This window comes from Rattus rattus, chromosome 8 (genome assembly GCF_011064425.1).
Source record: "Rattus rattus isolate New Zealand chromosome 8, Rrattus_CSIRO_v1, whole genome shotgun sequence".
NCBI lineage: Eukaryota > Metazoa > Chordata > Mammalia > Rodentia > Muridae > Rattus > Rattus rattus.
Genome location: NC_046161.1, coordinates 88,884,256 through 88,898,988, shown reverse-complemented (window position 1 = coordinate 88,898,988; position 14,733 = coordinate 88,884,256). Strand labels below are relative to the sequence as shown.

General features: G+C 43.2%; 1 protein-coding gene across 1 annotated transcript in view; it reads left to right on the top strand.

The window, feature by feature from the left end:
* Clstn2 (calsyntenin 2) overlaps positions 1-14,733 on the top strand; it is a 131,980-nt gene that overhangs the window by 95,041 nt on the left and 22,206 nt on the right. Inside the window, exon 7 of the mRNA XM_032910066.1 lies at positions 5,696-5,858. Within this exon, the coding sequence (XP_032765957.1) occupies positions 5,696-5,858 (163 nt within the window). The remainder of the gene's footprint in view (positions 1-5,695; positions 5,859-14,733) is intronic.

Sequence of the window (14,733 nt, the reverse complement as noted above, 5' to 3'; positions counted from 1 at the left end):
GAGCCCAGTTTGGGACCCAGTACGTCCGAAGTGCTGTAGAAGCTCCAGATGCAGCTGCCCAGGGATAATCTGACATGTGATTATCCCACAGTCCAGCAGCCAAGTCTCTCTGCTCAATGGAATGTGATGCCATTGTGCGAAATGAAAGGACAGAAAGCTAACCATGGAAGCCCTTGGTGACCCGAGTGTCACCTCCAACTCGAGATAAGTTTACAGGCTCCATGCGATAGGAAGCCACGCCATTTCTTTCACTCTCTTTTCAGACGATCCCTGGAGCAGAATTGATCCCCCCTGCCTAGCCAGCAGTTGAGTAGCCTAAGCTAGAGTATGGAAAGCTGCTTACACATGGAAAGCATGTTCCAAGATTGGTTGTTGCTATGACTGCCATCCCCTCCCCCACCGAGACCTCCAGACTTCCTGTTGCCTACAGAATAAAGGCAACACGCAACACGGGTCCTCAGCCCTCCAGCTCCAAAGGATGCTTGCAGCCTCAGCTCACGCTCCTCATTGCTCTCAAACATTCTGTCCTACCCCATTCTGCATCCATGTCTGCTGCCTCCATCGCCTTAACACATCAAACACACACACACACACACACACCACACACACACACACGCACACATATATATATAATATTTATATATACATACACACATACACACATATATACATAAACACACATATATACACACCACGTACACATATGTACACATATATATACATACATATACACGTATACACACACCACATACATGTACACACTTAAACATATACACACATACATATACACATAGACAAACACATACACACAGGCATACACACACACCACAAACACACATATACACATGTACACACATACTTAGACACACACATACATACATGCATATATGTGCACACACCACATACACACATACACACACACACACACACACACACACACACACACACACACACAGACCTAGGATGACTATGAATTCCAGAATGTTAAAGCCTTTTTATCAATACTTCAGTTGGGCTGGAAGCACCAACTAGTTTTTCAGGCTGTTTTTCACAAAATAGGCTATGCTTTTTGTAAGTCTCTACAGAAATGACTGAAAGAATTGGACTCCATATGCTGCCAAACTGGTGCCTCCAACAGTAAGGAGAAAAAAAGAGACCGATTAAAGGAATAAGAGGCTTCTGCTTCATTTGCTTGGAATTTATTCTTACCTTCTATGCCCAATGAAATCTTAAGAGTCCTGTGGTATTTTCCCTGATTTCTACTTTCTCCCACCTGGAAAGATCTCTCCATTCTCTGGAACCTTGAAGCGCTCCACACCTGAGTTACAACACAACACTTATTTCAATCCATATTATATTGGAATATTTTCTGTATTTGGGCCCCTAGCTCCCACTTCCCCCTCTCTCCTTCCCCATTAGGTTGAAACCCCTGAAGGCGAAGACTCTGTTCCATGTGTTCTTTTAGGACCTCAATAGACATAGTAATTGACACGGAGGTTGGCAAATCAGTGTGTCACATATGGAATGGCTGCATTAAAAAAATATGCCTGACTTAATGGAGAAACTAAACCAGAACTTCCAACCGGGCCCTAGATGGGGTCTTTGAATCAGACTGTCACGAGCTACGAAGGCAGTCTTCTAGGATCACCCCCCTTCCTCTGTGTGCATCTCTGGACCTCTGATCTCTCTCCCACCTAAAGAGCAGCTGTGGCCACCTAACATAGAATCACATCTGCAGGTTTCTGAAAAGGAAGTAACTTTGTCTAGGTCATGCCTTGGGCATCCATTCTGCGGAGCATGATGGGACAGGCGTCGAGCCAGTTAGGTGCGCCAGTGATTCACACACGGTTAAGAATTAAAATTCGTCTCTCCCTTAAGGAAAGGTCACTTTGCCTAGTTTCCTTGTCTTGCTTGACCTATGTAGCAATACTTCTATTTCTGCTGCCTCCTGGCTCGATCATTTTTCAATTACAGTTTGTCCCTGCCGTTCTAGCTAAGGTCAATGTGGGTCTCTTCCTGATCATAGATCCACATTTATGAAACTCTAATTAGGCATTTCCTTCAGCCGCTGACATAGCTCATTGGGACAAGTCTGCAGCTATAAGCTTAGTATGAGCTAAAAGACTGTTTGGATGCCCAATTAAGGGCTCATGAGCACAGCTCTGCTTGTCCCTGTATACCTTGGCTGCTCCTCACATAGGTAGTAGCCTCTGTTTTGATTTGGGAATGCGTAAATTGTACCATCTTTTGTGACTCACTACAAAAATGAGACAAGATGTGTTCCTTCACAAATGTCTAGGATTTTGCCCCTTTTTGGTACTTAATGTGGCACTGGTACAATACAGGAACCGTCTCACATCCTGTGGGTAAAAGAATAAAGAGATACAATTTTTAGCTGGAAAAAAATCACTATCTGTATCAAGAACTTTGAAAATAGCTATAATATTTGAGGCATTAAGTCCTCTTCCAGGAATCTCTCCTAAGGATATAATCAGAAATAGAGACAAATATTTATGCCCAAGAAATTGATGGTAGCATCATTTGTAATTGCTGTTATAAAATTAATCTGATAATGAGAGGATAGTTAAGTATGTTATTGGATATCCATATCCACATCACATCACACTTACAGCGGGGTTTTCGAAGTTAGCATTTCATTGCCAACATTAACTGATACATGCAAACTTTCAAATCATTAAAGCAGTGTGATCCAATCAGGGCTTTCACAGCCGTTGTTTCTTGGGGTTTTTATATGAACACTGTAATACATATATTCCCATCTTCAAGGTTGAAAGCATATTATAGGCATATTTGAGGCTGCTGGGAGTCTTGGATATGCTAATGAGGGTGGAAAAGCCCCTTCACCCCCACTAGGAGGCTCAGTTCAGGACACAGGCTCATTGGATCATGAGAAGTATCAAGGAAGCTGTCTATGAATGAAGCACCAGTCAGCAAAACTGTAGGAAATGCATCTAGGGCAAACTACAGTATTGGGAAGGGCAGTGCTACTTTTAAGATTTGAAATGGTCTTGACTTTCCTTGGAAACTTTTTCTGCTGCCTTATGAAAAGACTGAATGTTGAGGAATTAAGACCAGAGGACCATTCTCCTTCATCTCCAGCAATCCCAGAAGCTCATAGGAATCAACCAGCCCTGTGCACAAAGGGGATGACTGATGGCTGTGAAGTTGGTGAGGGACCCAGGATGGAGAGCACTCAGAGGCTACCTACCAAGCCATCCCTGATGGCTTACTTTCCATGAGGGAGGACGTGTATTCAGGAACACTTCTGGACCTAACCAGGAGCTTCCAGACACCTCTTGGGCTATCGTGAGAATGTAAACCATTTTTCAGGTTCTTTTGATGCCTGACTATCTGACTCCAACTCCGAACAAGGATGCATTGAGATCCTTTGGGTGGGGTGCTTCATTGAAATACTCCCTTGGTTCACCACTCTTCCAGCATCCCTACACTCTGTCTTTACACCCTGTCTACTGCCCCTATAACCTGGGGTCACCCACTGTAGTCACAAACTCAATCCCAAATCTCAACCTCCAGATAGGGTTTGATCCAAGACATAAAGTGCAGAGTATAAACCAAGTCAAGGACTCTCACTGAATGCAACAAGACATTGGGGTAAACTGCCTGGACCCTTCCTGTGTGCCTACTAAAGCCCATAAAATATTCTTCGGGCTTTATCAGACTAACAGGCTTCAAAAGGAGTAATTTTCTGAGACATGAGATGGGACAATATAAAAAGAACATTAAGGGGAAATTTCTTATTCCAAAATGAAAGCGAAAAGATCATTTAGCATCCCTGTTGGTGTTATCTATTCATGAGAAACAGCACATTTAATCCAGTGCAGGATGGAGGGGGGCCTTTGATGCCCTCACCTTGGGGTCACCTTCATGTAGAACTCATCAGCCTCCCCTGCCATCTGCAGCAGGGGTGACCAAGAGCGGATGATACAGATGAGGCACACTGCAGAGGATCCCATGGGATGCAGAGGGGACGGAGGAGACTAAATACAAAGGAGAGAGCCCACGCCTGCACAGAGGGGGGGAGCACTGTTCCCTGGTTCTGCTGCCTTTTCTCTGGTCTCTGTCTCCCTCCCCATGGTTTTGTTATAAATTGTACAGTGTGAATCTGGTCTCTTGGGTCAAGAACTGTGACTCCTTCTAGTTCAGCAACCTTTGCACCATTGTAACCACATAGCTAAGGAGAGGAGAGAGCTGCTGTTGCTTCAGAAATTTCAGCCCATCATAAGGGAGAGAATGAGAAGGCAGAGCCAGCCTTAGATATAGTCCCAAGGATACCCTCCTAGTAACCTCTTCTTCCAACTAGGCCCCACAACCTGAGCTTTCACCACCTCCTAATAATATGGCGATATAATAAATCCATTAAGGGATTACTTCTTTCATAAGGTCAGAGTCATATGGAGCCATATGGCAATGACCCTTAGAAATGGCCTCATTGGCACAACCAGAGGGGTACTTCAATGATTCCCCATGTGTTTCTCAACCAAGTGAGGGTAACCGTCAAAACTAGCCATCACACCACTCTCTCCCCTGAAATTCTACCAGTCCATTAATGCTGGTTCCCAATCCTGGAAAAAGATAGGACACCTGGGTGGGGCCAGTTGCGAAAGGACACGTTACAAGGTTCCATCTGTGTCCTCCCTAGTACACCAAGGTAGAGGAAGACAGAGTCCTGCTGGAAAATCCATGTCCCTTGGAATTTACCTTCCTTGAATTGGAAGGACTAGGCTACACCGGCTTCTCAGACACTTAACATAGAAACATCAGGATTCGGGGCTCTGGCTCCTAGGGTTCCTGCTTCTTCCTTTTTCTGAGTCTCCCTTTACTTTAGATCCTCTCCAACCCTGAATTCTGCTGCCTTTTTCTTTCACCGTCCTTTCTCCTCTTCTCATCTATCTCAGTCTTTAGCTTTACTCTCCCTGGGGCACTAGTCCATGTTCAGCTTTGCCTAACCCAAGACATAGAACAAAATAGGTTTTCAATTTCATCTTTTCCTATATTGGAGAGAAGTAAGACACTCTAACTTATCCATCAAAAATTTGTAAGCCCAAAATAGGTGGTAATTATGTGAACAAAATGTTCTTTCTGCCCATTTTCAAATGTAGTCCATGCTCTGTGCCTGAAGGTTCTGCGTCAGTGAATCCACCCAACTGAGGAATTGCTCCCATATTGAATATGAGTAGCCTTTTCCTTTTCCTGTTGTTAGTTTCTAAGCAATACAGCTGAGCAATTATTTAAAGAATTTACATTGCATTGGGTATTGTATGTAAGCTGGCATTGATTTAAAGTACACAGGAGGATATGCATATGTTATGTGCAAATGTAACGCCATTTTATAGAAGAAACTCAAGCATCTGCAGATTTTAAACTCAGCCAGATTTTAAACTCAGATTGCTTCCTGGAGCCAATCCTGTAAACACTGACGGATAGCTGTATTCAGCCAATGACTAGACCTATTTGTATTCTTCTTCTCATTGTGTCTGATGACCTTGATGTGTAATATAGGTCAAAACTGTGTTCTTTGAGTCTTTGGGGCAATAATTGCTGACCCCAAAGCATCTTTCCTTTCAGAATGAGACTTTAAAGGGCTGTTTGGTGATGCATTGTAGATTTGATTTTAAGTGTTGCTTCTCTCTATGTGTTCTTTTTTCCCCATTAGATTTGTGACAAAGAGTGGCATTACTATGTCATCAATGTGGAGTTCCCTGTGGTCACCTTGTACATGGATGGAGCAACATATGAACCATACCTGGTGACCAATGACTGGCCCATTCATCCATCTCACATAGCCATGCAACTCACTGTCGGCGCCTGTTGGCAAGGTAACCCCCAAGTGGAGCCCTCTTTCCAATCTGTGTGATGGCCACGGGAGAGATTGATAGAGAAAAAAGGAAGAACGGTAACATAAAAGCTAGCCAGGAAGAAAGTCACTAGCCCTTTACTAGCAAAATAGCACTTATAAACGTAAGCATTAATCAAGACACCAGCCCTAAGTAATAATGGAGCACCTAGCCTAAGAATGGATTGTTATTTTACATCAACCTAGACAAGTTCATGGTTGCCTCTGAGTTACCAAGGCCACTCAATAATTTGGAATCTTAACTGATTCCAATCTGTGACTGCATGTAGGAAGGGTTGAATGCAGAGTCTTTGACTGAAATTGTCTCAAGGTTGCTTAGAAACCAAGGATCTCATTATTACTCAAATGTCTAAACCCCTGGCGTCTACACGACCAGAGCTATGGGAAGCAAATTGTCTGCAGGCCATAAGGTCATAGCAGCCACTGTCAGAGTATGCTCGGCCCTCAGTTCTGAACCCTTGCTTTAGCCCTGTCCTTCCCCGCTTAGGACAGAGGCTCTTGGTTGACAGCACCCATAAAGAGATCTGTTTCTTCTACTCTTCCTTAACCATTAGGGGACTCTTCTAGCCCCCTAATCCAACCCCATTTCTGTTTTGGAAGCAGGCAAAGGAGTTTTCAATGCACACAGCCTTGTGTCTTACTCAGCTCAGCTGGAATGTTTCTTCTTCCCTAAATATTGAGGGGTCTTCAGTGAGGGTGACTAGCAGGTAAAGAGGATGCTCCCAAGTAGGCATATTACGCTCCGAGGTAAGACCCAGCCCTGTGTGGATGGCTTCTATGAAGACTTCCAAGACTTCTAACTTCGGCCATTCACCACGGGATGGTGAGGGGAGAGGTGTACTTTATGAAGTCAGCTCTTACATTTACAGGAAATTGGTTCCCGTATTTCACATGGACGGTGTTGCTCTTGCATAGAACCCCTGCACAGACTCCTGCATACCTTAAATCTAAACAATTATCTATAGCCCATAATGCAATATAAACACCATGCAAATAGTTGTTGATACCGTTGTTTAGTAATTTTAAATCTGTAAATGTGAAGTGCGGACACAACTTTTAAAGACACATTTGGAGCCGCCCAATATACAAGTGTCAGGGAACAATCGCTCAATAATCTGTTCTCTGTGGATCAGTTGACCCAGGCATGACTTGGGAGATACACAAGTCCCTGTGGGCTGGACTTAGAAAAAGTGATTCAGGGCAGCTTCATGGGACAAATTATGGAAGGAGGAGCAGGCAGTAAACCCTGTAGCCATGGGGAACAAAAAGCAGGGAGGAGATACAGGTGAGTAAAGAGCAAAATTAGCCATTCCTGTGCTGAGACTGCCACGCCACCATGTGTGATGTTTCACCCAAGGCTTCAAGCCTTGTTTAATATTTTTCCAGGACTTGGGGATGAGGATGTCTTTTCAGTATTATGGGTTCTCCCCTAGGGTTACCAGGTGAGGACTATACCTTATGGCAGGGACCCATGAAACCAACAAAGAGAGAAAGGCACTAACTATGAGACTGAACAGAAATCATTAACCACTGGACATAGCTGTGCTGAAGTGGGGACCTTGGTATGACTCAGTGCCCCAGCCAGATACCCACATAGGTGTTCTGGAGCACAGCCCAGAGAAACCCTATAAGAAAAGACACTTGCGGGTATATGCTTCTACAAACTTTACCATGATTCCTTCCTGGTTGCCCCTCAGAGATCACATCCAAGTTCTTGTCACTCTAATCTGCAACCAGCCTCTGCTTAAGCAAGTCAGTCATATGCTTCCCAGTTGTATGCTTGCCACCAAATCAAAAGTGACTCTGTAAATAATTAAGATGATGCCTGCGTCATTTGGAATAGGCTGGCGTTGCGCTGTGACAAGCATGCTCTGATTCTCAGTTAATTGGTACTTGTGTCTTGGTATTCTTTACCAAGTTCTTGTCTGCTTTGGCATCAGCGTGGGACCCGAGCAAATACAGCAGCCACTGACAGACTGGTATATGCGAATGCAGGTCCTGCAAACATTTTACTTTCTAGAGCCTCATTGTTGCACAACATAAAAACTGCCTTCCTCTTAATGGCTGTATACATCTCCAAGAAGCAAAAGAAAGAGAGCAGTCTTGGAGTGAGAAAACCGTGAGTTTTCTTTGCTGATTAGGTTTACACAGGATCCCAATTCCTCTGTATCCCACGGGATTTTTCTCTCTGAGCTATTTGCTTTTTTCTTCTTTCTAGATTTCACATATGAGAGAAGATAGTTGTCTGTGTCTGCCTCAATTTTCTTAGCATGACCCCCAGTTCTCTCCATTTTCCTGAGACTAGCATAATGTCACTCCTCAATGTCCTAAATAATACTCCACTCTGTGTGTGCATGTGCGTGTGCATGTACGTGTGCGTGTGCGTGTGCATGTGCGTGTGCGTGTGCGTGTGCGTGTGCGTGTGTGTGTGTGTCTGTTTCTTATATAGTTTATCTCTTAGTGGCCACCTAGATTAATTCTGTATCTTAATTATTGTGAGTGGCGCTAAAATAAATATAGGTTTGAATGGTCGTGCACTAATGTCAATTTCTCAAGATACATATGTGCCAGAGTAGTACATCCTAATTTTAAAGTTTAATTTGCTTTTTCCTGAAGACTAATGTCACTGAGCAATTTTCATACATTTACCAGCCATTTGTAGTATTTCTTTTGAGTTTTTTCTCTTCAGGTCATTTGATAATTTTTGATGACATCATTTGTTCTTTTGAGTTCTTTATGAGTTCTGGATATTGATCTCCTGTTGGATGGCTAGCTAGCATAGGTTTTCTTCTGAGTAGGTTGTCTCTCATTGTCGGTTTGTTTGTTTTTGGTTTGTTTTTGTTCGTTTTCTTGTTTGTTTGTTTTGCCCTTTGCTGCACAGAATCTTTTTAATTTGATATAACCCCATTTCTCACTTCTGGCTTTTGTTTGCTGGGCTAGCAGACTCTTCTTCAGGAAATCATTGCTTGTGCCATTATCTCGAATATTTCTAGTATGTTTTCTTCTAGAAGCTTCAGAGTTTTGAGTCTTTGATTCATTTTGGTTGCTTTTTCAATGCAGAAAGATCAATAATGGAGACTCTAGGTTGCATTTACTCCATGAAGATATCTTATTTCCCCAGCACTGTTTGTTGGGCAGGCTGGTCCTCCTCAATTCATGCTCTTGACATCTTTGCTGGGATAGTTGGCTGTAGGTGGCCGGATTTATCTCTGGGTCCTGTATCCTCTTCCCTTTTGTCCATGTGTCTGGTTTCATACCAATTTCATGCTGTTTTGTTCCCGTGCATCTGATATGATTTGAAATGATGTATCACGATGATACCAGCAGCATCTTTGTGCTCCTGAGCTTCTAATCTCTAAGTTTACAAGTGAGATTAAAGCCTGCCTCTTGAGGTCCATGAAGAATGTGTGTACTTGGCATGTTTTGTGTGGATGGATGTGTCACCTTAACTTATCTCCCAGTCTTCCGACATCTTCCTTTTCATTTCTTTCATCTAAATCTGACATAATAGGGAATCTACAAGAGCCAGGCCTACTCTAACACTGTAGCCCAAGTCTCCTAAGTGTCTCTCCATTCCCTCACTTTCCTAACCTCTGTAGGACTAGCCCTTACAGACAGACTGCCTTCCCAAGGCCCATGCATAAGCCAAAAGAAGCCCAAAGAACAGTTTATCAGGAGAATTTTGGAAGACAGGAATAGAAAAGCATTCAGGACCATGATTGTGAAGTTTGGGGGGGACATGGAGAACACTCAAGTACTTTCCCTACAAGGAATGACAACACAATAGTGCATTCCCCGCTGCCCAAATCTCCATCTTTAGAATACAGAATGAGTTAGACCACACAAAGAAGGGGAGGGGAATGAGAGTAGGTGTGAGCATGCTCAGATCTCCCCTAGCGCTGCAATATACATGGCCCAGGAATGATGAAGGGGAGGATGAAGAAAGAAGTTGAAATTAAGTCTCAGGACACTCTACTGCCGTGTTAAGGAATTTGGATTTCTATGAATTTCTACATTCTTCTGGGAGCCACATTTCTGCCAGTATAGGACATATCAAAAGATCTTCCAATGAGATGCAGAACTGTGAAATTAATGGCCTGTGGAGCAGTCCTCATCTCCATAGTTCGCATCCTCTACTGTCTGCTTACACACAGAGCACAAAGCCCTGCATATGCCCCTCTAATTGCCTTGAGCTTGCAAACCTGGGGCGCTTTTCTGGTGCTTCTAAGGTAGACTAGGGAACTTGTTCTCATTTGTGAAATTTCTGGTTGGGGTTGGACAAAGTGAATAGAAAAGGACTGGAGAGACTCTGCCTGTCGGGTTCTCCTGGGAGCCAGCAACAGCACCATTGCTGGTCTGTGTTCTGCAGACCCAATTAGCCAATGGTGTCCTGTTAGCGAATTTGAAAGCCATGCAATCAGTGGAACTTCATTTTCACTGGGATTTTTCCAGTAATTAAAAAAATGAGGCTTCATTTACACTTAAGAAACGTCGCCAGTGAGGCCAAGTACACACGGCATCACATAATTGCAAGGAAAGCCTTTGAGTCTTCCATTTTCATTAACAAATTCCAAAGAGCATGGCCCTAGCCCTGGCAAGGGCTTCCTGGTTGTGTCACCTTATGATGAATAGCATCACAAGGGTAAAAGATTATCTGAGCAGAAAAGGTGTTGTGCTAACACTCCAACCCAAAGCACTGGAAGAGGCCAATCTGATGATTACCTACTAGGTTTCAGATTTTAAACGTTCGGCTACCTGTCAGCATTGCTACTCTGGAAATCAGGCTTCCAACCGATGAACCCAGGGATGAAAAATTCAAACGATAGCAGGCCACAACATGGTAGATCATTTAAAGACTAAGGTAACTCCTTTTCCTTGGGGCTTTTACTTATAAGAATAAAACTTTGAGTCAGTTGAGTTCAATTCCAAATACTATGAAAAATCTGATAGCCACATCCTAGGTATCTACATCTACTGACTGTCCAGGTCCTGTAGGCTACTTGTGCCGAGAGGTTAAGTCAGATGGCTCCTAATTCATGACAGTGTCTTAAAGAGTCTTGAGGTTTCTAGAAGATTCTACAGAGTGCAGCAGGCCAGGTCATCTATCTCATGCTAAACTAGACTGTCTCTGACTTCCCTTTTGTGAGTTAGGTATCTCGGGGCAGGTGGTCTTTTTTATCAAGTGCTTGTGTCTGAAGAGCTGTAGAGACACACTCAGCAATACATCACCCTGCTCCATGTCTGACCCCCATCCTCCTTGATGTGTTTCAGCACAAGGGTCCCCACTGTGGCTTTTTTTGTTACCACTAATCCCTGTCTCTGCCAAGATGTCCTCCTCCAGTGCAGGAAATCCTGGCCCTTCTAGAATATACAGCCCTGATAGCCCATTCCTAAGGATGTCCGTGACCTTGGATAAGGAAAGACTCCTCCTATGCCATCTTGGGCCCTAGCCTGTCTGAGTCCTATCCTCCACTTAACAAAACAATGAGAGACAAAGAAGTTTTTTTTTTTTTTCTAAAAAATGGAGGTTGAATGGAGACAGATACGAGACACTCATTGGAGCTTTGAAGTGAAGACAAAGAGAAGAATGGCCTTCAAGGGGATCAAGAGACAGACATAGCCCAAGGGCTGTAATCGGTGGCTTATCAGCCTCACATGTACCTGGAGCCACGTGCAGCCCTGAGATTTATACATTTCCAGGTCTTTTTCCCCCCTGCTAGAGTCTAGAATCAGCACAGACAATTGGACTACATCCTTCCAGTTAATGAGCTTGGTCTAATTTAATACAAATTTCTGTTAATAAAGTCTGTGTTCAAGTTATTTGACATCCCTCGGGTCTCAGATTCTGAAAAAAAAGAGAAGGCATGCAGTGGCATAGACGACTTTCTATCCAGGCAGCATTTCCTCCCTAAGGAATCTTTATGGAACTTCATTCTCACAGATGCTCCTTCTACAAGGAGGCCAAGGTCAAATTTACGAAACAGCACAAACCACCCCCACTCCTACCCGCCATGTATACGTTGTTGGCATGCACTAGGCACTGTGCTGAGCACCTTAGGTCAGCAACGAATGTGTAGCCTGGGCATAACCCACACCCCATGCTGTATCAGGTGGCATAGCACCTGGACTTTAAGGTATCGAGGTACCATCAGAACTATCACTGTCAAAGACGACTCTAGAGGCTGCTAGAATCTAGGGCAAATCAGTTGCCAGATGTGCCTGACGAAGTCCAGCTAAGACCCAAAGATGACTTTAGAGCCATCAGGCATCAGGCTGTCATAGGAAAAGGCTGGGCTCCAGCGAGTAGAAAGGAACTCTAGACCCTTGCCACCGCTGACAGTTCTGCCACTCAAGACTCTCAATTTCTTTGTCTGGAGAGTGAAATCAATATTGTGGATGACACATGCGCAACCTTGTGACTCTATCAATTTAGGTCCTCAGTTTCAGGGATCTGACTTTTGGGGTCAATCCTAAGTCATATGTTTTGTTCTCTATGGTGTCATTTAAACGTTTGCTGTGAAAGCAAGAGAACGGTACACTCCGGATTCTTTTTTTTTTTTTTTTTTTTTCCTTTTAGAAAAAGAGGGTTAAGAAAGCTTGATGAGAATGTGTCATGGCCAGCCCTGAGTGACAGATCATTTTTCTTTGCAAGTCACCTGCAACTTAGAGCTCTGTGAACCCCCTTTGGGGTTATGTGCATATAGTCTGAAAGCTGCAGCTCGTGAGGGTCTATTACACACTTCACTTCGTCTTTGCATTCCATGGGTGTCTCCATCACTGAAATGAGGAGAAAAAGAGAAAGCAAGATTTTAGACAGTCTGGCCATTTGCATTGCTCAAAATTGATAGTTGACCATCCGTGAAATTGCGTTCATTGAGGGGCATCCCCATCCACAAGCCTTGCAAAGAGCAGTGCTCGACTCAAGCAAAAGAAAGCACAGCCTCCTCTCTTTCCCATGTATTTCTTAGGCTCACCGGGAGAGGGAAAGATAGCAGGATAGACAGTAGCTTCCTGATACCTGTGCATAAGATGGAGACTCGGTGCCTTCACCTTACATAGGTCGTCTACTTCGAATTTCTCTTACAGCTGCATTTCCAGAGGAGAGACCCCCACCTCTCAGGAGACAGAGCTGGGACAATGGGTAGTGGATATTCTTTAGTATCTTTAGTATCATTTAGATATTTTCAGTCTGTGGTTGGTTAAGTCAGTGGAAGTAAAACCACAGATTTGGAGGAACCAACTGTTTGGCTGGTTTTCAAAACAACTAGCTTTCCCAGCCCTCTTCTCCCAACCCTGAGAATTGCTCCTGAAGTCAGTTAGTGTCTGCAGAAGCCAGCGTAACTGGGTACCCACTGCCAGCACCATATCAGTCTCAACCTGTGCACCTCCAGTTAGTCTTCCTTGGATGTAACCTTGGAAAAGTTATCAAACCCTATCCGTAAACTTCTCTTGTAGAAAGAGTTGCCCATGTATCAGGTCACACTCTTAACACATAAAAATAAAATGGTTTTTTCCATACCCATCTTTGTTTCATTTCAAGCTTCATTCCGTGTGAATGAGAGAGCATTAACCACCCCAGACTTGGCATTTTTTCCATTTCCTTGGGTAATGGCTGGTTGAGTCTGGAGGTGAGAATACAGAGTTATAGGGTAATGTGGAACTGGCCACCTTTCCATGTGGTTATTCATTGAAATGATGTTCCTCTACATCTTTTGGTCCTCAGTCACTAATGGTCCTTTAGGATTGATAGCTGTCTTGACATTTCCTTGCCTTCCACCATCAATACTTGTGGTGCTTCTCTTGTTCTCTGTGTGTGTCCCTCTGTGGACAGTCTACCAAGCACAATACAGATATCACATATGCAGCTATATGTGATTCTATTCTGTAATTTATTCTCTATTTCCCCAACCTACCTCACCTGGAGTAAACTAGAGTCTCTTCTTCTAAGCCTCCCAAAGGTAGACAACTGTCAGGTCTTCCTTGACCTTTGAAGGGTTGATGCCTCTGAAATCCATACTTGGATAGCTATTCAGCTTAGGGTTCTTCTGTGGCCTTTCCTGTGGCAAAACTAGACTCATGCACAAATGAAAGCGAGATGAAAGAAACATTCAATAAAATATAAGGAATAGATCTTAAGATCTCCAAGATTGCCTTGTCCTTAAAGATTAATGAAATAGCTTATGAGAGAACCTGATGGGTTTCAAGGACCCATTAATAGCTATCTTTCCCTTTGACATAGTAAACATATTGTTTAGAAATTAATCATATGCTACCTTAAAATTCCTGATTATCTTAGAACATCTAATTCTTATATTTTAATTTAACTTAGTGTTTCTACTCAATATAAAGTCTAAAGATTCCAGCCCACAACCTAGAATTATCTAAAGCTAACATAAGACTAGACACTCAGGAAATGTTTTTGAAATGCTGATCTAGTCTAAGGAATCCAAAGTCGTGTCTGGAAACAACGTTTTGAGATGTTTTTGTTCTCTTAAAATGATTCATGACCATGATTATCCTAAATTTTGACAGTGGAGCTGTGTGGCCCATGTGGACATCTTCAATATTAAAAAGAGAAACTTTGCAGTATATCTATTATTTTTAATATCTTACATCACATCTAGTCCTGGGTAAAATGCATTTCAAATGCTATGCATGTCTCTCATTGCTAACTAAATCTCTTTCCTAGAAACTTCTGACTCATACGCAGGGCATATCCCAGATCTTAGATTCTTAAGTTGAAAATACAGAACATGATACCTTGCTAGCCAAGCCTGTCACAATCATTGGCCTTTGAGATGGAGACTCCAAGAGAGATAATAAGGAAGGCTGAAAGA